Genomic DNA, 20,004 nt, shown 5'->3' with positions numbered 1-20,004 from the left:
GAATAAATTTTTTACTTAAATTAAGAAACACCGCACTAAATTGGGTTTGCAAGATCTGACTCTTCTTACTCTATGGAGATTTTACTTGCCAGAGTGTAAGAAAGACTTGCAAACAGACTGGCAGAAATAGTTTTTATTACATTTACAAACAGCCCTCTGTGTAATCATTTTGTTTAGATAAGAAGCCTAAAGATATTCTAAAGGAAATTAATTACTTAGATACTTCTATGCTATTGAAGCTTTCACGTGTAGCACAATGTTGATTTTCCTATTTCTGTTATCATTTATCATTATATATTTACTGCTTCAGTATCCATCTTCTCATCTTAACTTTCTTCTATTCAGTCATCATCTGGGATAAATAGATTTTATTCTGCATTCCCAGAAACCCTTTTGGAGCTATCTCATTTTAAAAGAGAAACAAGTATATTTTTAATATACATGTGTTCAGCATTACTCTTTTTAATCATAGATTCTTTAGGCTAATAAAAAGTAGTAAAGAGAATACAAACAATCAGAGAAAAAACAGAACCCTTCTGAAATCACCAATTGGGAGTTATCCAGACTGAATCAAACTTTGCACACTTTTGGGGCTGAATTTTGGAAAAACAGCATGAAAATTATTTTCCATAATTTCTCAGACACATTTGATCACTTCATGGTATTTGTTTTCTTCTTTTTTTTTTTTATTATTATTTTTTTTTTTAATTTATTATATTCAAACACAAAACCTAGAACCTTTTAATGTGTGTGTCTTCCAAATACATGACATATTCAGATAGCATAAATGAAAGATGTTCCACTTCCTGAGCTTTTCCTTTCATTTCAACACCCTCTATTTCAGATCACCTTGATCAACTGCCCAGACCAGCTTGGAAAGTTGTTTCTTTACTGGTTATTATTTCTTAGTGAACTTGTGTTATTTGAAACTAATGTAGAGAGCAGCCAGCCTACGATTACTTATTTTTTGCAAAGCAGCATATAATGTGGGTCACTAGCAGAAAATCCTAATAGCTTCCAAAATAAGAGACTATGTTTGCTTGGCAAAATTATTTCAAATTAACAGCAACTAAAGTTTTGAAAAGCTATGCTGTTCTGTGTTTGAGGTATTGAAAGCAAACATGGAAAAGGCCTGGCAACTGTGAAGGAAAGGCACTGTGAGCAGGAGGTTGGGAACCGTGATTTTCAACTTCAGAGGAATCGTTTTAATTCTTAATGGCAGCTCCTCAGATAAAGAGAAAACAGCATTCTCTGAAGGGTAGCCAGCTGTTTAAGACTCAGTAATCAGGCTTTTATTTGGCCTGCCTTCTGGAGTTGCTTCTATCACAGATAGTGATGCTGGCAAGCAAAATAAAGAGTTTTTATGTCATAGGATGTATTCTTGTAATACTTTCTTAAAGAGCCCAACATAATTTTAGTCTGAAAAATGTCTGCTGGATGTAGATCTGTCTGGACTTAAGTATAAGCATTTTACAAGCATTAAAAAAAAAATAGATTTGCATGTGGCTTACTCATCATGATTTCCAGAACTGTCACCGTGTACTCAGTTATATTCTTTTAATATTCAGATATGTTTGAGTAAAAATAAATTCAAAGGACCAACATGGATGGACAGAACCTTTATACCTCTTCATGTTTGCCTCTCTGTTTATTCCAGAATAAAATGAATGGAACTGATTCCCTGGTCCAAGGCAAAGAAAATTCAGTTGTACTGTAAGGAGGCCACACAGACAGCATAAGTAGAACTCATTCTACCCTTTAATCGGACTATGGAGTAGGACAGGAAGCAAAACTGCAGTCATTTGTCCAATTCTTTCTGATTTTTGTGGAAAAATGACATGAACATTAGTAGCAGAATTTATCACTTTTACTCAACATTATACTTTTGAGGCCCGTATACTCTCATTTAATTTCAACACTTTTGAAAGTCATCTCCTTTATTTTTCTTGTTCAGCAGGAAGAATTTTCGTGTATTGCAGTCCACAACAGAGTTCCCAGACTGTTGGAGGTATGACAGTGCAGCCCTTCCCAAAACTCCTTGTTACGTTTCATGGGCCTATGATGAGCAGAAATGCTTTAAGCATTTCCAAGTTGCTCTACTATCTTGCTGCAAATACAGTCTAGTATTTTGAGATAAAACAAGCAATTCTCTTGCTATTTTGCCATGAATGATCCAAGAAAAGAATGATCCTGAAATCCTCCCTTAACATAAGCTTTAACAAAAGTTAAATTGCCAACATCCTTCCAATTCCTTAGCAATACATGTTGTCCCTATTCAGTCCAGAATAAATGTGAGAAAAAAAGACACTGTCTGATTAGCAAATTCAACCACCTTAATTCACCCTCTGAGTAATATTCCTTATGTCTTTTCGGATTTTTATCACAATTTTTAGAGCTATGCTTAACTGTCCTTTGAAACTTTTCCTCAATTGACAAATATTTGTCCCATCCTTTCCTTACATTTTTTAACATCTACTAATGTTTAAGGTCCCACATCACCCACTTTTACACTGCTGTTTTTATGTTTTGTATAAATACTTCTAGCCTCTGTTTTGGGAAATTTCCTTTAGTTATATTTATTGATTGTCTAAAAGTGCCTCAGAATGGGTGCTCCACCTTCCCAAAATCTGACAAAAATGTCATGGGCAGTGCCAGCCACAGTGCTGCTGGAGGCAATGGAGGACAGAGCTGTCTTTTGTGTGCCATGCAATAGTCCTTGCTCTATGTAGGATATAAGCTCATACAGATTGCTTCTAAATGTAGCTTTTGCACTGCTACATTATGCAGTAGTGCCCTCTCACAAAGCCTGAATATTTCTGAGAATCGTTACTTGAATTTAAAAATCTGAATACCAACCTAGTTTCACACTCTATGACTTGAATATTTATTTTTACAATATGTTCAGTTCTCTCCTAAGCCTTATGATAACTAGATGTGCTGTAATAAATAATTTAGAATGTTTTTTCTGAGTTTCATTTCCTTTTTCCAGCATTTCTCCAGTACTGCTCAGATGAAGAAATGATTTTAAAAAATAACATACAATTAAATTACAAAGGTCATACATATCTCTTGTGTCTCTAAGTTCTTCTTTGAGTTATTGTTTTGGGGTTTGGGTTTTTGTTAATAAACAGATTTAAGTTTCCTACTTTTTCATTTTTAAAAGAAAATATGAGAGAAAAATATTATTGGAAAAAGTTTTAATTTCATGTCTGTTTTGAACTATAATACGTGGCATGCTGCTGCTGTTAAGTCAAGACTATCTAGTACCTGACACTGTGTTTTGTGTTTATCATCTCCTCACAATAAGATCCAGCATTCTGGTTTTCATCTTCACTTACACTGAACTCTTAGCTTGGAAATATCAGATGTTTTAATGACATTTTTGGTCTCTTCTTGCCATGTCCATTGTTTCAGTTTTATGCTTCTGAGGTAGAAATCCTTCAAGTTGTAATGAAGATTCCATATTCTTTTTCTGTTCAATCAGTTTTGAGTTCTGATAGTCTCAGATGTGCTAAAAGTTATACAGTTTTTTAGCAGTTATACCAGCCAGCATGATTAATAGATCATCCCTTGTTCTCAGATGTTATTACATTTACTCTAACCTTTCATCACTGAGAAATCAGACTTCCATTTTATTCTTACCCTCTCTATTCACTTCTGATGAAAATCAGTATCATGTTATTGACCTTTCTTATATTTAAGAAGTGAAAAATGAACAATATTTATTACTCAGCAGAGTCAAAATAATTTCAAGAGATTCTTACCTGTAATTCTGCTTTTCATTTCCTATGTGAAATCTGTCATACTGTGAATATGCCCGGTTTCCTTCCCAGTCCATTAGTTCAATTCTTAGAGAATATTGCCGCTGACTTGTTATTGCAAAGATAAATTCGTTTCCCAGCCAATGTTCACCTGATGGGCTACCAAAACCCTAGAAAAAAGTTGGCAAAATAACTAGATGTAATTGTTGTAACTGATAGAACTTTTATACAATGATAAAACCATTGTTATATTTTACCTATACATATTAATTACTGGTCATAGTTTTCTGTGCTCCAGTTTGATTATCTCTATGATAAGTCTACTAATACATACCATGTAGAAGCGTCATGCAGTTTAATATTTGAAAGAGCAGTTGAGGTTATCAGTTGAAAATCACTTTCCAATTACAAGAGATTAATAGTGCAATGTTATATTTGCACATCCTTCAGTAGGGATATTGGACATAGTCATTCTGTAACACATTTCATATAGCATTAAACCTAGTTATCATTAAAACAGCTTAGTCAAAACAGAATTCTACTATACAATATAAAAGGTTGAAGAGTTTAATTTAACCTAGATTATACAATGAATTCAAGTTAGTTGTGGATGATAGCTCCTGTCTTAACTTCTAAAGAAGAATGGACCATTCCTTTGCTGTCAAGTTTCTGCCACAACTGAAGGAAGGGTTTTAGTTTAAAATCCTTTTCTGTATGTAAGACCTGCTGAATAGGTGTCTGTGAGTGATCCTCAGTTGTAACATTTATATACTTCATTCTTTTGTTTTAATTAGCCTACCTGAGCAGATATTTGGTGTTCTCTATTGCTAGAGGCTTAGATGATGTGCCACATTTGGCTATGCTGAGTTGAATACACTAGTTTATGTTTCGAAGAAACATGTCAGCCTTTTGGCTCAGAGGCCATCATCAAGTGATACTTATGACAAAGTGTTTAGTCTGCAAGAATTGAAATTCAGAAGTCTGTGGTGAATCTCAGAGAACACCCAATGTGAAATATGGGAGGATGTTATTAGCTGGCTTTTCGTTTCCTGCACATTATTTCATTATACTCTTTCTCAAGTAGATGACTTCCTGTGTAAATACTGGTTGTAGCTAATACTGGTGATATTTTGCTTTGACATCAGTCTTTCAGTGTGAAGTCCTGCTCCTCAGGCTTTCCTCTGGTGATGTTTCTGTATCTCTCACCTACTGCTTGTCATGGTTTGAGCCCAGCCGGTAACTCAGAACCACGTAGCCGCTCGCTCACTCCCCCCCATTTTCCCCCCGCTCCCGGAGGGATAGGGAGGAGAATCGGAAGAATGTAACTCCCACAGCAGTCCCGCAACTAAGGTATAATACAAAACCACTACTGCTACCACCAATGATAATAATGATTAGTGAAATAACAAGGGGAGAGGATACAATTGCTCACCACCCGCCGACCGATACCCAGCCCGACCCGAGCAGTGATCTGGGCCTTCCGGGTAACTCCCCCCAGTTTATATACTGGGCATGACGTGCTGTGGTATGGAATACCCCTTTGGCTAGTTTGGGTCAGGTGTCCTGTCTCTGCTTCCGCCCGGCTTCCCCTCCTCCCTGGCAAAGCACGAGACTGAGAAAGTCCTTGGTCGGAATAAACATTACTTAGCAACAATTGAAAACATCGGTGTTATCACGTTGTTCTCAGGCTGAAAGTTAAAAAACACAGCACTGCACCAGCTACTAAGAAGGAGAAAAATGACTGCTATAGCTGAACCCAGGACACTGCTTTATTTGCATTCACATGCATATTTGGCTTCATGCATACTTCCTAAAACACAAAAACTTGTTCCTCACCTGCCTAAACCCTGTCTACAGCTGGCATACATACCCTTCCGTATGTTTTCACTGTTTACTATCTGTTCCTTTGATCCTTTCCATCTCCTTGCTTTCTCTCTTTTCCCTGTGACTGTCACACATGGTCCCTCCTGTTCTAGCAGCTTTGGCAGTGTCATACCAGAGCAGTCAGTGGTTTGTCTCTGACATCCTCTTTCACCACTGGTCATTGCCACTTGTCTCAGGAAGGCAAAATATGCTCTACAGTGACTACCTAACAGGCAGTTTGTCTCCCTAAAATCCAGAAGGCAGAAGTTGGAGCATAGCTGTTCATATACCAGCCAAAGTACTTTTCTTTGCAGTCTACATGGTTTCTGATTCACAGAAGATATAATATTATTCTTATCAGCTGTCTCCCTTTAAAAGAAGATTTTCAGGAAATCCTTTCTCCCTTTGTCCCAGTGCTGGCAAGCTAAGGTGACTCCCCTTTGAACTGTGGCTCTATTGAATTATATTTGTCTTATCTTATTTAGATTGAACCCTATTCAGGGTGTAATACATGTGGCTTTTTTAACATTACGTGTTCCCGTATGTGTTCTATGTAAACTCCAGACACCACATATAATTATTCTGAAATAATAATAATTTTTCTTCTTCATATTTACACTTCCTTCTCCCTTTTCACACGTACCATTACACTAAGATGAAAATCTGTCACTAAGTGGTTTGCTCCCCTGACCAGAGGAAATGAAGTTGCAGCAAAAGGGAACTGGAGGAATATAAAAAGCAATATAAAAAATTATGAGGAAAGCTACCACATTAGTTAGAAAAAAATGAATCTTACTATAAGGAGCTACAATATTGAAACTCAGATTAGAAATGCCTAAACTAACAATGATTATTTTTTTTTCTTGTCGGGGCAACTTCTTTTTAAACAAACAAACTCCTTGCTTATATGAAAAGAAAACCAAGGAAGTAAGTGGAATACAAAACATATCTCCGAAGCAAGGAATGTTCCTAAGAAGTTGTGCATTTTATTAAACACCTAATATGGCTGGGAAAAGAAATAAACAAACAAACAGGCACTCAAACTTTCATAGATCTGAAACAGAGAGGAGCAGTACATTTCTGTTGAGTACAGAGTTGGGAACCATTTCTTCAAGTATAATTTTATTATGCCAAACTCTACTGCTTCCAACCTGTATTTAGTCTGCAGTTTACTGCCACTATTTCAGACCTGAAGAAAAACTTGCATGCTTGATAGTTTTTCCAGATACTTTGGCTGACTTACTAACTACACAGCTTTCCCTGTTTGTATCTATCTTGGACAGTCACTGCTGCAAGAATACTACTATTTTGATGCTTTTGTGGACAGACAAGAATGACATATAATTGATAAAAACCCCTGAAAATCATAATTAAACCTTTCATTCTCATTTCCAGTCCTGAGGGTGGCACAGAGAATGGTTGTGCCAGGTTCTTTTTATTTGCCTTCAATATCTATAGCCTTCAAAGCACAATACATTTGAGAATTTTATCTTCAAATATATATATATATTTTATTTTTTTTTTTTTATTCAGCCATAAAGCTTCAGGAAAACAAGCTTTTGCAATTGGTATGCCAACCTGCCCTTTATTTTTATGCAATATTTTTTGAACGCTTTTGAGGTTGGGATAGAAATCACATGAACTTGAAGTTCAATAACTTTTCAGGAGAACTGGTGTATGGGATGAGCTGCTGCTGGGAGAAATGCTGAAGAGGAAGCTCAGCAGTTGCCTATTTCAATTGCCTCTCATCAGCAGGCGCACACCAGCCAGCCAGGTGCAGATGCTGAACATGTATTGCCTTAGAGAATCCTTATATATCTGGGAGAGGTTGGAGGGACATAAAAGGGGAACTCAAGCTGTTGCCACAAAGGCTTTTAGAAAATTATAGGGATTCAGGAGATTATTAGTAACAAGAATGGGACTTCTGTGCAGGACACAGGACAAAAATCCACAGAAAAGCAAACCTTGTTAATTTTGGTGTTCATGAGACAATTCAGTAGTTGTTCAGTAACGAAAATTCAGTAAGGAAATCCTACCATTTTAGTTAGTGATATAAATATAAGCCATTTATGTTTATACTGCTGTTCAAATCTATGGGGTCCCAAGTGGTAAGGTGACTTCAGCCTTGCCTAAGACCACGCCTGTCATCTTCTATGGACAAGGAGTTTGGATTTGAGAATGCCCTAGAGCATAGCTCTAAATCTTAAAAGTTAACTCTGGGACTCACCTATTCAGACCCATAGCTGCCATTAGATGTTTTTGTTTCCCAGTACATGTATACTCTGTCAACTCATTGAGTTTTGAATTCATATTGCTATAGCAAATACTTTCAGAATTATTTGTGTTAAAGTTTTGTACTTAAACTCAAGGTGTACTTAAACTCATTAGGTGCTTCAAGTCATCCTCAGCTATCAGTCTACTAGGGAAAGGAACATCTGTATTTCATGAATGTGTTTGTAGTTAACTACATTTTAAGTCCCTCTGAAACCCAGTGGGTAATAAGCACTGTTCCAAAATTGTATTTTAAATGACTACAAGAAACTATTTCGTCATTAACTTTCTATATTTTGGTCATTGTATGTTTCCAAGTAGAGGGGTTAGTTGTTAAACTTTACATTTTATTCCAAATACACTAATTTTCCATTGGTATTTCCGTAACATATTGGAATGGCTGGCAAATCAGAGCCTTTAAGTTCCCAAATGAGTGTTTAATGTAATAGGGAAAGTTCAGAAATTTCCAAAAGTTTTCAGAGGTCTCCTGCATTATCCTGGTTAACACTGTGTGGAAGTCGGGAGAATATATCAGGGAAATACTCAGATGTACCAGGATGAAGCAAAGGAGTTTTCTAGTTCTTTATGCCTATAACTATACAGTACACTGTGTAAATTCCGATATAGTGCCCAACAGTTATGTAAAAAAAATAAATAAATTGTAATTTGTTGTTCTTTTGTGCACATCAAGGCACTTAGAACCAGGAATCACAGAAGTACATGATTTTATAATTTCATAAATTTTATATATTTTATACATCAGCTTGTTTTCAATTGCATGGTCATTAACAGTCAAAACTACTAAAGCACTCATGAGTACAAAGAAACAGACTTCAATACTTGTTTTAAAAATGACCTTCAGAATTTACAAGTTGATACGTATTCAAAAACAATAAGTAGGGTGCAAAAGAGTTTTATTAGCTTTGGCAAAATCTGTGGGGATATTCGGCTTGAATCATGTTACTCCAAGTTCATTAAAAAATTATCTCTCTTACATTATTTATTTTGTCTGATAATGCTCATAGGAAGCTTTGACTTTTTATAGACAAAACAAAATTGAAACCAGACACAGTCAATATATCCTAGGGGTTCATCTCCTGTCAGACAATTCACTGAATAAACCAGATAATAATTCAGTGTTTTACAGCAACAGTGTCTTCTCAGAAGCCATAAAGAATATTCAACTCTTTTTGCCTTAGCTGAGAATGTGGAATGGATTTTGTTTAAGAAGATAACTTCTATAAAGGTCAGTATACTTCTTCATTTATATTGCATTGAATTATTCATTACAATATTTGAAATAAAGATGTGGTCTATAGAAATAGACCTCAGAGAACTTAATTTCCTCAGAGAACAAATGTTCTAATAATGCTAAATATTCAGAATTATTCCTCTAAAATACTAATAAATATTTATTGGCAAGTTCTAAAAATATGTTTAGATTAAAGCCAGAGGTACCTTCTCAAAATATAAAAAAAACCCCTAAATTCTTGAGAGTTTAAATAAAAAACTAAATGGCTGTATAATCATTCCAAGTTCGAAAAGTGCGTCTCAAAATCTTCATATGCTGCAGCAATTAAGGCTGTTGCTCTTTGTTCTAGAACAAATATATTAGTAGACCTACAGAAGTTAAGTTCAGTTTTTCCTTTTTCTTTCTCAAAACATACAGCACCAGTTTATCAGACTTCCTTTGGCTAGGTAATGGTCCCCAAACATCTCAGTTTCCTACAGTGACCCATATACGACAGCCAGTGCACTATCTGCAGGCCTCAATTTCAAACTAACTTCCCTACTGTTTAACTAAAAACAGGAGAACATTTCCTACACAGAAAAATTACAGTGAGACCCACTCTCCTAAACCACCTTCTTCACTCTGAGCGGATCATGGAATATACAGTCACTTCGCGTGACTCCTGGTAAGTGCATCCCAGGGAGATGGGTATGTTCTAAAGAAAAGAAAACTCAAGTTTTGTCATCTAAGAAAGATGAATTAGGAGTGTAAGAGAACTTTGTGTGCTGTTCTTTGCAAAGAAATGAATTGTTTGGTTCAGGGCTTTTAGCCCTGATTTAAAACCTAATTTAAAATCTTAAAAAAATCTAAAAAAAAAAAAAAAAAGTACTTTGGTTTCACTTCAGGCAAAAAAACAGAACATTTGGAGGTAGGACTTCATTCTCTTTTCTTTTCAAAAGACACTGATTCATCCCATATAGCAAAGATGTGCCTGAGTAGTAGTATAGATACTACAGGGAATACCAACAGTCAAACCATCTGTATGTGAGTTTGACCAGGGATTAAAGTCTCTGGCCCATAATCTGTCTAAATACCCCAGTCATCAAACTTCATGGGTTGCTCTTTTCTCTCTTGCTCTGCTACGCTAAATAGCTTAACAAGAACAGATGATGACTCATAGCAGGGTCAAAAATTTATGGTGTTAATTTTACATGTGAGCCCCAAAATGAAGGGCTGCTCCAGTGAGTCCCAAATGGAACAGACCAGGCAAGAGATGCTTATCATAGAATCATAGAATCATAGAATAGTAAGGGTTGGAAAGGACCTTAAGATCATCTAGTTCCAACCCCCCTGCCATGGGCAGAGACACCTCGCACTAGACCATGTGGTCCAAGGCTCTGTCCAACCTGGCCTTGAACACCGCCAGGGATGGAGCATCCACAACCTCCCTGGGCAACACATTCCAGTGCTTCACCACCCTCACTGTAAAGAACTTCTTCCTTGTATCTAGTCTAAACTTCCCCTGTTTAAGTTTGAACCCATTACCCCTTGTCCTACCACTACAGTCCCTAAGGAAGAGTCCCTCCCCAGCATCCTTGTAGACCCCCTTCAGATACTGGAAGGCTGCTATGAGGTCTCCACGCAGTCTTCTCTTCTCCAGGCTGAACAGCCCCAACTCTCTCAGCCTGTCTTCATACGGGAGGTGCTCCAGCCCTCTTATCATCCTCGTGGCCCTCCTCTGGACTCGCTCCAACAGCTCCATGTCCTTCTTCTGTTGAGGACACCAGAACTGTACGCAGTACTCCAAGTGAGGTCTCACAAGAGCAGAGTAGAGGGGCAGGATCACCTCCTTCAACCTGCTGGTCACGATTCTCTTGATGCAGCCCAGGATACGGTTGGCTTTCTGGGCTGCAAGTGCACACTGAAGCCGGCTCATGTTAAGCTTCTTGTCAACCAACACCCCCAAGTCCTTTTCTGCAGGGCTGCTCTGAATCTCTTCTCCACCCAACCTGTAGCAGTGCCTGGGATTGCCCCGACCCAGGTGTCGGACCCTCCACTTGGCTTGGTTAAACTTCATAAGGTTGGCATCAGCCCACCTCACAAGAGTGTCAAGGTCATAGAATCATAGAATCATAGAATCGTAAGGGTTGGAAAGGACCTTAAGATCATCTAGTTATCCCTGAAGAAAAAGCTGTTCCTGATGAGAGCACACAACTATCAATTGGTAGGACCTCTGCTAAAATTCTACTAAATGTTCAAATCACTAATTTGCAAAACAACCTCTCAAAATCTCATCTGGCTCTTGTAAAGTAGCATTTTCACCTTTTGGTTAGAAAGTGTCTTTAATAACATTAATCTTTCTCATGGTGCTCTGCTACAGGATGTTAGCATAATTGAGCTGAATCATGATAATAAAATTTATTAGGTTTTATATGTACATTATGCCTTACATGGTTATCTTAAAAGCCTTTGGAAGACCACGAGTCTAATTGGCATCTATTAATGGTGTTAAATTGAAGCACTGGTGGCAAAACAGGCACAAGTATATAGCCATGTGTCAACACAAGTCTTGAAACTGATGTTATCCAGTTACATTTGCATAGGGAAGACTGTGCTGAGTATCACATTTAAAACACAACTGTGCTCCAACACTAAATTGTGTTTAGTTTTACATCCAAAAATATGTCCCAAAATAAAGATGGTTCCTTGTGTAGTAACACTTTCTCTGGTGCCCAATCTAGTGATCCAAAGACCTCTGAAACAAATATTGTTTCATTCTTACTCCCTGAGATCATACTGTTGAAATGCACGAAATGCACACTGCAGATTAAGCCTTGCTCAGGACCAAGTTTCATGCACGTGTTTTCAGAAAACTGAATATGGTCTCTCACTGCTTTGATATCATGTCTATCTCCACTTGACATGCTGGATTTAGATCTCAGGAGAAGCAGAGTACTTGCTGGCTCTTTTTATGACACTGATGAAAGTGACAATTGTCTGAGTAACAGTTACAGTCAGAAGTGACCTTTTATTAAACTAGCATGACATGTCATCCTTTATCACAGAAGGGTGGGTCTCCATGAAAGGTGTTACTCACATAATATCTTAATACACATTCCAGTCACCGAAAAATCATTTTCTTATATCCAAATTACTTGGTAAATGTTTGAAGGAAAGAAATGACCTCCATGTCATCTATCCCTGTCCCTTGAAGTAAAGGATTTTTTTCAGATGTAACTAACTCATGACATTGAAGTGTATTATCATCAGAAATGCATTTGTGGCTACATGCTACAAAATTATTCATGACTAAAGTGTGCTTTTTTTTATCCCCTTGTACTCATATAACTTGTTCTCATTTTATGTTGCTTATTTAAGCTACATAATTCAATATCACCACCACTCCCAACCCATCTAGTTTGTTTACAGTACAGAAGCAACATGCCTTCTGTCTTTTCCAAGAACATGCATTCCCTAGTTTTTGCCTTTCTCACAGGTCCATCCTGTCCTCAAATCCTTCATTTTTGCAGGAACGACCATGTCTATGTTACAACATCATTTATAACATTCTTCACACTACTGGCAGGGAAAGAACACAAAACTGTTTCTGCAGAAGAAATTATGAGATATACCTCTAGCTAGCTAGCTAGCTAGCTAGATGGATGTAGTACACACAGTGTTATGAAGGCTCTCCACCTTCCACAAAACTTTCTGTATTACTTTTCTGTTCCCAGGTTATCTTCAAAATGCCTCCTCATGTTCTTTGAACCAACAATTCTTTCCCTCAGAACAGGTTTGCTAAGCCATAGAGGAAAGGAGAAGCTGTGAAGACGTGCTCTGAACAACTTCTGCTTCTCTGCTAAGCAGAAGAAAGCAAAACAGAATAACCACTGTGCTAGTGATAAAACCTTCTCAGCTCTGAAATCAAGGCAGCCCTGTGCAAAAACTCTCCTTGAAGGAAGACACAGGTTCTTATTATAAAATCCAGTTAGCTAACTATCAGGAGCAGCTTTATCTTTGTATAATTGTATATCTTTGCCCCTGGGGGAGATCCTTCAAAGACAAACCATCTGGGGGTAACAAGGGTGAAGATGAAAATCTATGTCCATGTCAGATCAATCAACAACCATATGCACACTAAGTGTAATATTTTTTTTTGCTTTGCTTATATTTCTTTACGTTACTGTTTGTGACCAAACAATAGATAACTTGAATATAGCTCAAGCCAAAATCAGTGGAAGAAACTTCTAATTGTCGTAAAACCACAGGCCTGTTCGTAGCTAGGAATCTGTAGTCAGCATATATATATATACATTTACATTTTCCATATGACAATAAAAGTCCATTTTCTGTAGTCCAAATGCAAAAATTTAGCATGAATGATGATCCAAAATATGAGCTTTTCACAAACTCATTCAATCTGGAATAGTCACAGGAAAAGCAATGTTACCATGTTCAGAGATGTTTGATAGTATTTGAGGTCTTATTTAAAGAACACAGAAATATGGCAAATGTATCAATAATATTAGACTACAGTGAATGCAAGAAGTGAGAAAATTTTATGGCCATATCAATGCATAACATAGCTTAAATACTTCTAATCCAGGAAAGGATTTAAAATTAATTCAGAACAGCTAGCTTTAAAAAGCAAGACCTATGATAATGTTTCCATAATATGAGCATTCAAATTATGAACAAATTTATTTTTTCTGTCAAGAAAATTCTTCTCAGCCAAACCACATGGTTTATGTAATTTTTGTTTAAAGAAAAACACATCCCAAGTTGTTTTCCACTAAAATAATGGAACAAGAATCATGAAGCTTACACAAACAAAATAAAAATGTGTCTTGTGCATTTTTATGCAATCAACCTCTCACTTGAAAAGAAAGTGAATAATCTAATGTGACTGGAAGGAGTTGGAGCTCTGTCTGTAGTTGCTTGATTCTTCAAGTGTTTGGGGAGAAAAAAGAATCTGCACACACTTTGTAAATGGACAAAATTGCAACAGAAAAACAGCCACCACCAATTAATGTTCCAAAAGGGAACAGCACAACAACTTGAGTTTTTGTCTCTTTGCTCAGGACAAACACAATGTTAATTGTGGTGAGGACCTATTTTGAAAAAGAAAAAAGTGCAAGTTAGTATTGCTGCTGAAGCAATATAGAACAAAAAAATGTCAGAGTTTAGAGGCAGGAAAGGTAGGCAGAAAGAACAATAACAAAACTGAAACCTGGAACTGAAGCCTTCAGAAGATAAATTAAAATAAGACTTAGAACAGATGGAGACTATAAAAGGAATTAAAAGACCATATTATAAAACAGGAGCTAGACACTTTGCAAATAAAAATTAAATGTAAGTAACATCTGGAAGTTTTCAGAATGAACTGGAAGAGTGTACTAAAAAATAAAACCCTTGTTGAAATGGTAGCTCTTGCTATGAATAATTCAGGTACATCTAGATGCCCAAATACACAACTTGCAGTCTGTAGGACTTGCAAGGACTGGTGAGGTGAAAACATGGGGTGATCAGCAACCTGACTGTCATAAACTAGGAGGTCTTCCAGGAAAAGCTAGGACCTATGTCCAAACTAGAGCTTGCTCAGAGGTGAACTGTATGGAGTATATGAAAAAGTAAAAACCATCAAGCCTTGAAGGAAATCAAAGACTTACAGTCCGAAGAGATGTTCAGCTGTCTTTTAGGTAAGCAGAAGACATGGATCACCAGATTTGTTATACTAGTTAAAATTCACTGATGCTCAAAGGAAAGTCAGATTATTCCAGATAATATAATGTAAATGACCACTAGAACTGCATACAGAAATACTTCCTAAGAAGGTTCTTTTAACGAACTTTGTGGTCTCAGTGCTGCAGAATTTAAGCCTTGGAAGAGCATAAATTATCCTGCTCTGGCATCATACCACATTAGCACTACAGAGCTAGCCATTAATTTAACCCAACAGCTTTAAGAGAAAAGTAAAAGAAACTCCAACAGAAATGGAAGTGGTTTTGTAGGTGTGCTTTTCAGGCACACACAAATCCTAGTGGTGATTTCTGAGATAAGTTGGCAGCAGACTTGTTTGAACCACTGAATTGGTGTTGGACCCTTAGATGTTAATCAGGAACACGAAATTAAGGGGTGTGCAATTCACTGCTGAATGTCATTCTTGCCTCAAAGAACCAAAAGGAAAAACAGCTGCTGGTCAGGAAGACGGGAGGTGGTTGCCATAAAGCTATGAGAAATTCAGCTATGAGTCTAATATGAACAAGTGATCCTAATCTAGTTCATGACATTGTGAATGATTAAAAAAGTGATAGCTTGCTTTCATCAGAGAAAGGAAAATAGCAAATCTGTACCAACAAAGCATGCAGTACAATTAAACATTGACGTACAGGGAAAAAAAAAAAAAAAAAAAAACAAACAAAAAAGAAAAACCAAACCAAACAACCAAACCTGGTTAGGAAAAGAACTAGTGTGGGTTGGCCAAGGCACGCAATTTCTAATACCTATTGAGAGTGTTTCTCCAATGACATAAAGCAAGAAAATAATTTTAAAGGTCGGAGGAAGCCCCCAATAAACTTGTCCCCCCAAAAGCCTCTCTAGGAAACTGATAGTGAATGTGGGCTATTGAGTGTGGAATAATTTTGGTGAAATTCATGGGAATTATTAAACTAGACATGTTAAAAGTCTGAAGAATAGGGAATCCAACAATCCATCACCTGATTTGGCAAAAGTAGAGACAGTAACTGGGAAAGACGCATTCATCCAAGAACTGAAAGGCTGGAAATTGAGCAAGAAGTCTTGATAGCCAAGTTATCACATAAGCTAATAATTTGCTTGGATTTGATCATTGCTAATAACTGCCTAATTAAGGCCAGAAACTGTGTCTTAGAAAGTAAGCTTGTGGAAATCCTCCTTCTAAAAGCAGCTCAGGTTTGCAGATGGTAAACAATATTTTTTTAAATTATAATCCTTTTCTAGAGGTCAAAACTCTAATAATGCTTTACATTTCCTCCTCAGGCAAGGAAATATGAAAAATGGCTGAAACCTGCTTCAGGGTGATCTTAGCTGCTGTTGTTAAAGAAATTATTTGTTGCTCCATTTCAAGTTTTTCTGATAAGCAGTGAATAGTATATGGAAAATCCATCACAAAATGTGGAAGAACAGATGTAGTAGGAATTGATAAGAAAAGTATGGGAGGATGAACTCACAGGGTTTCCTCTGAATTTCTTCCAATTACTATTGGAACAAATAGCACGAAACTGAAATGGCCCAGTGGCACGAAGTTACCGCACAAGACTAATAACAAAACTAGACAACACTGGTAAGCACATATGCCACTAAGGAAGAAGATGCCATAACCAATTTTGCATAACAATAAATCTGCATAAAAGATTTTTTATTCATTAGCTACTGTTTTAGTTACCAAAGAAAGTGTAATTTCATTTTACAGAGTGGAGGTTGGATGCCAGTGGAAATGGATCCAAAAGAACAAGAAGAAAAAGTTAGTACCACTATTACTGTAGTATCACTGACTTTGTGGCAATTGATGTATGTATGTTGTTGTAGATTTCCTACTTGCAGATTTGTGGCTGCTTTATCTCTCTTTTAACCTGTTTCCTCTTTTGGTGTCTGGAAAAAAGGTAAGCTGAATGCACCAGCATGAAACTGAATCAAATGATTGCCTCATTGTTGCAAGGGCACTCCTGTAACCCAGCAACATTGTCACTCATCTTCCCGGAAAATGCTCCATGCTCACCCTTCCCAAGTTACCTGCTGCAAAGATCTCAGCAGAGAGTCAGAGCAAATGTGCAATGGCCTCCTAAACTGGAGCAGCCATTAATTTGTGAGGCCATTAGCAGTACAGCAGGTTGGTGGCCCAAGTCCTTGTCCAGCTCAGAAGCCGGCAATCAGCACTTGGATGTAACAGTTTCCCAGATTCTTTTCCAATAGGAAGTAAATGCACTGAAACTAAAGCCCCAGGGACGACTTATTGTTGTTATTATAGTGTTTATTTCTGTTGAATCAGAGGCCCTAGTGAGATACAAGCACAACAAAAGCATCTTAGCAAATCTGGAAAGCTGTATCTGAACTATGGGCTGAGAGAATATGTAGTAAGTTCAACCACTCTAAGTAAGATCAAGCACCACTGTGTTCCCCATCACATTACCTAGTTTCCCATTGGAAGAAACACCAGGTAGATGTGTCAGGAAGGAGGGGGAATGTGATTCAATAGATATCACACATCATCTCTGAACTTTTAATTAAGGGAATTAGTTTAATTAATTAATTAATGACTAATTTAATTAAAGAAATTAAGCCAGTGATGTCACTGCCTTGAAGCTCAGACACTGTCACATATTCCAGTAAATCACAGATCATCCACCAGCCTCTATCATTCAACATTTGGTGACATAAGATAATCACAGAAGGGGGCTATGCTAGCTACCCTGATGAAATAATTCATAGAAGCAGAGACAAGCCTAAATCCCACCTGTTCTCATGGCTTACTTATAGGATAGCTATCAGTAAAAGTCCAAAACATCCTTTTTATTCAATAGAAGTGATCTCTTAGAAGACTAGGGCATTCCTAAAGCGAGGCAAACCTAACTTAGACTGCTTGAACTAGACAAAACCAATATAATTGATCCTGAACAGGCTCACACTGTTTTAAAGGAAAATTTGAGAAAAATGTTTGACTAAGTGAAGGGATATATGTGGAAAAGGCCACACGAGAAAACTTTAAAAATATGGGCTGTTTTTATTAAATGGTCTAAGAAAAAACACAGGAGAGAAAAATTGAATAGATCTCAATAGTTTATACAATATGCATAAATTAAACCAGCCCATGTGTAGAGAACGACTTCAGTTGCATATACAAATTCTAATTTTCGCCTAACTAGAACTACTAGAATTTTCAAATTTTGTTTTCCCCAAAATAAATTGATATTTAATATTTTATTTGACTCTGAACAAAAACCAAGTAAAATATACTTTAAGTTTCCTGCTAACTTCAAACATTATGAATTATGAAACACGTTACATCTTCTGGTTATCCATAGTAGCACAGATCTGACCCAAATGGTTAGTTTTTATATATTTAGATTTATTATATACTTTTATAATTTATGCTTTCAAGTAATATAAAAAATATTGAAAAGGAAGCATCCATTAAATCCAAAATGACATTTTCCTTCAATAATCTGATATTACATCTATTTTTGAAATGGTATGTTCTGTAACAGAACTGTTTCCCAAAGAAATTTTTACTGAACTAAAATTACTTTATTTTTAAACATTTTAAATCCTCTCTTCATTTAGTGCCTTTTGAAAACTGCTGGAAGAAAGATTTTCCTCTTCCAGGCTGATAACACAGTTCTGAAAACTTCACTGGGAATGTCATTGAAATCCAAGCCAGTCCTCAGGGACTCAAAGAAAGGAGCTCCATCAGAAAGTTTGAGTAGGCAGCAAATGAAAAAAATCAGAAGTTACTTAGAGTGAAGTAAATTTTTTTCTTTTTGATTTGGCAAAGGGAAAATAGCCTCCTGAAGTCATGTCATCTGTAATTTGGTAAGTTATTTATTTTCTTTTAATCCTCTTTGAAGTATCAACATTTCCAGTACATTAGCTTGATTGGCAGAGGTGTTGTATGACTTGGGATAAGCCCCAGTAAAACTTTGCATTCCCATCTGAGATGCTCGAAGTTCTGAAGGAGTTCCCCTCAGATGAGAACATCCATACATTAGGAACACCATCACATGCTTATTAGCCCTGAACGTCACAGCAAGTCAAAACTTCAGAGGGACAGACAGCAACATTCTTTAATGCATATGACTGGGCCTGACCTCACTTAGTCTCAGTAACTGATCTGAAAGAAACCCTAAGTCATGGGAAATAATATTCAACTAATTGAGTAAAAAAAATATGATTTTCAAAAGTAACAGACATGACAAAAGGTAGCTCATAAAAGACTGCAGGACCACACCACATCACCGTAGACAGAACCATCTGTTTAAGATAATAGGAAGTACTATTTGAAATATAACACTTCTATGAACTGTTCAACTATTCCATATTCTTCACCTTACCATTTTGTATTCTTTCCAGCTTTTTTGAAAATCCAGGCTCCCGTCTTCTCGGTGCTGTATAACCGTCCACCCTCCTCCAGCAATTTCCATATTGCAAAAGACCTATGCAGTAATTAAAATAAAAAAATTAAATAAAACAAAACTTGCATTGGAATTCTGTCATCTTAAGGCGGGGGGGGGGGGGGGGGGAATTATTTGTGAGTAATAGAACTAAGGAAGCCTGTTTTCCTGTGGATTCATGCCCTATCCCCTTGATTGTATCTTCAATCACTTGATTACAACCAGAGCTCTCCTTGTGTTCAGTGTAATTCTCCCAATGTTTCCTTTCAGCACATTACTCAAGAACATCTCCCCATCATCCCCCTCTGCATCCTCAGCTGTCCTCTTCACATTCCCTTCATGGTCCTTTTCTATTTTCTCTGTAGTACCCCTGAAACCACTCCCTTCCTCTTAACAAACAGTGTTTCAGTGATAATAACATTTTCTATTTAATAGAGTGTCATTCTGTCTAAGAAAGAATCTTTGGAAATTCTTACAGAAAATACACATTCAGGAAGTCCAAAATACAGCACATATGATTTTTTTATTTTTTTGCTTTGTATTATAATGATAATAATTAAAATGGATATTTAATTTTCATTCATTTACATCCTTCTCACATTATTCTTTCAAAAATACAGAGAATAAATTATAAATAAGTCCAAATACTACTTATCAATTCACTTTTCTTGGAATATGACAAGTGGTAGCATTCATTTTTGTTCCTATTTTTGTATGATACTTGATTTTAAGA

General features: G+C 36.7%; 1 protein-coding gene across 1 annotated transcript in view; it reads right to left on the bottom strand.

Moving 5' to 3' along the window:
• ANGPT1 (angiopoietin 1) overlaps positions 1–20,004 on the bottom strand; it is a 179,374-nt gene that overhangs the window by 40,344 nt on the left and 119,026 nt on the right. Inside the window, exons 6-7 of the mRNA XM_030506240.1 lie at positions 19,212–19,313; positions 3,765–3,931 (exon numbers count right to left, since the gene is read on the bottom strand). Coding sequence (XP_030362100.1) covers positions 3,765–3,931; positions 19,212–19,313 — 269 coding nt within the window. The remainder of the gene's footprint in view (positions 1–3,764; positions 3,932–19,211; positions 19,314–20,004) is intronic.

This window comes from Strigops habroptila, chromosome 1 (assembly GCF_004027225.2).
Source record: "Strigops habroptila isolate Jane chromosome 1, bStrHab1.2.pri, whole genome shotgun sequence".
Taxonomy (NCBI): domain Eukaryota; kingdom Metazoa; phylum Chordata; class Aves; order Psittaciformes; family Psittacidae; genus Strigops; species Strigops habroptila.
This window is presented reverse-complemented; position numbering and strand designations above follow the sequence as displayed.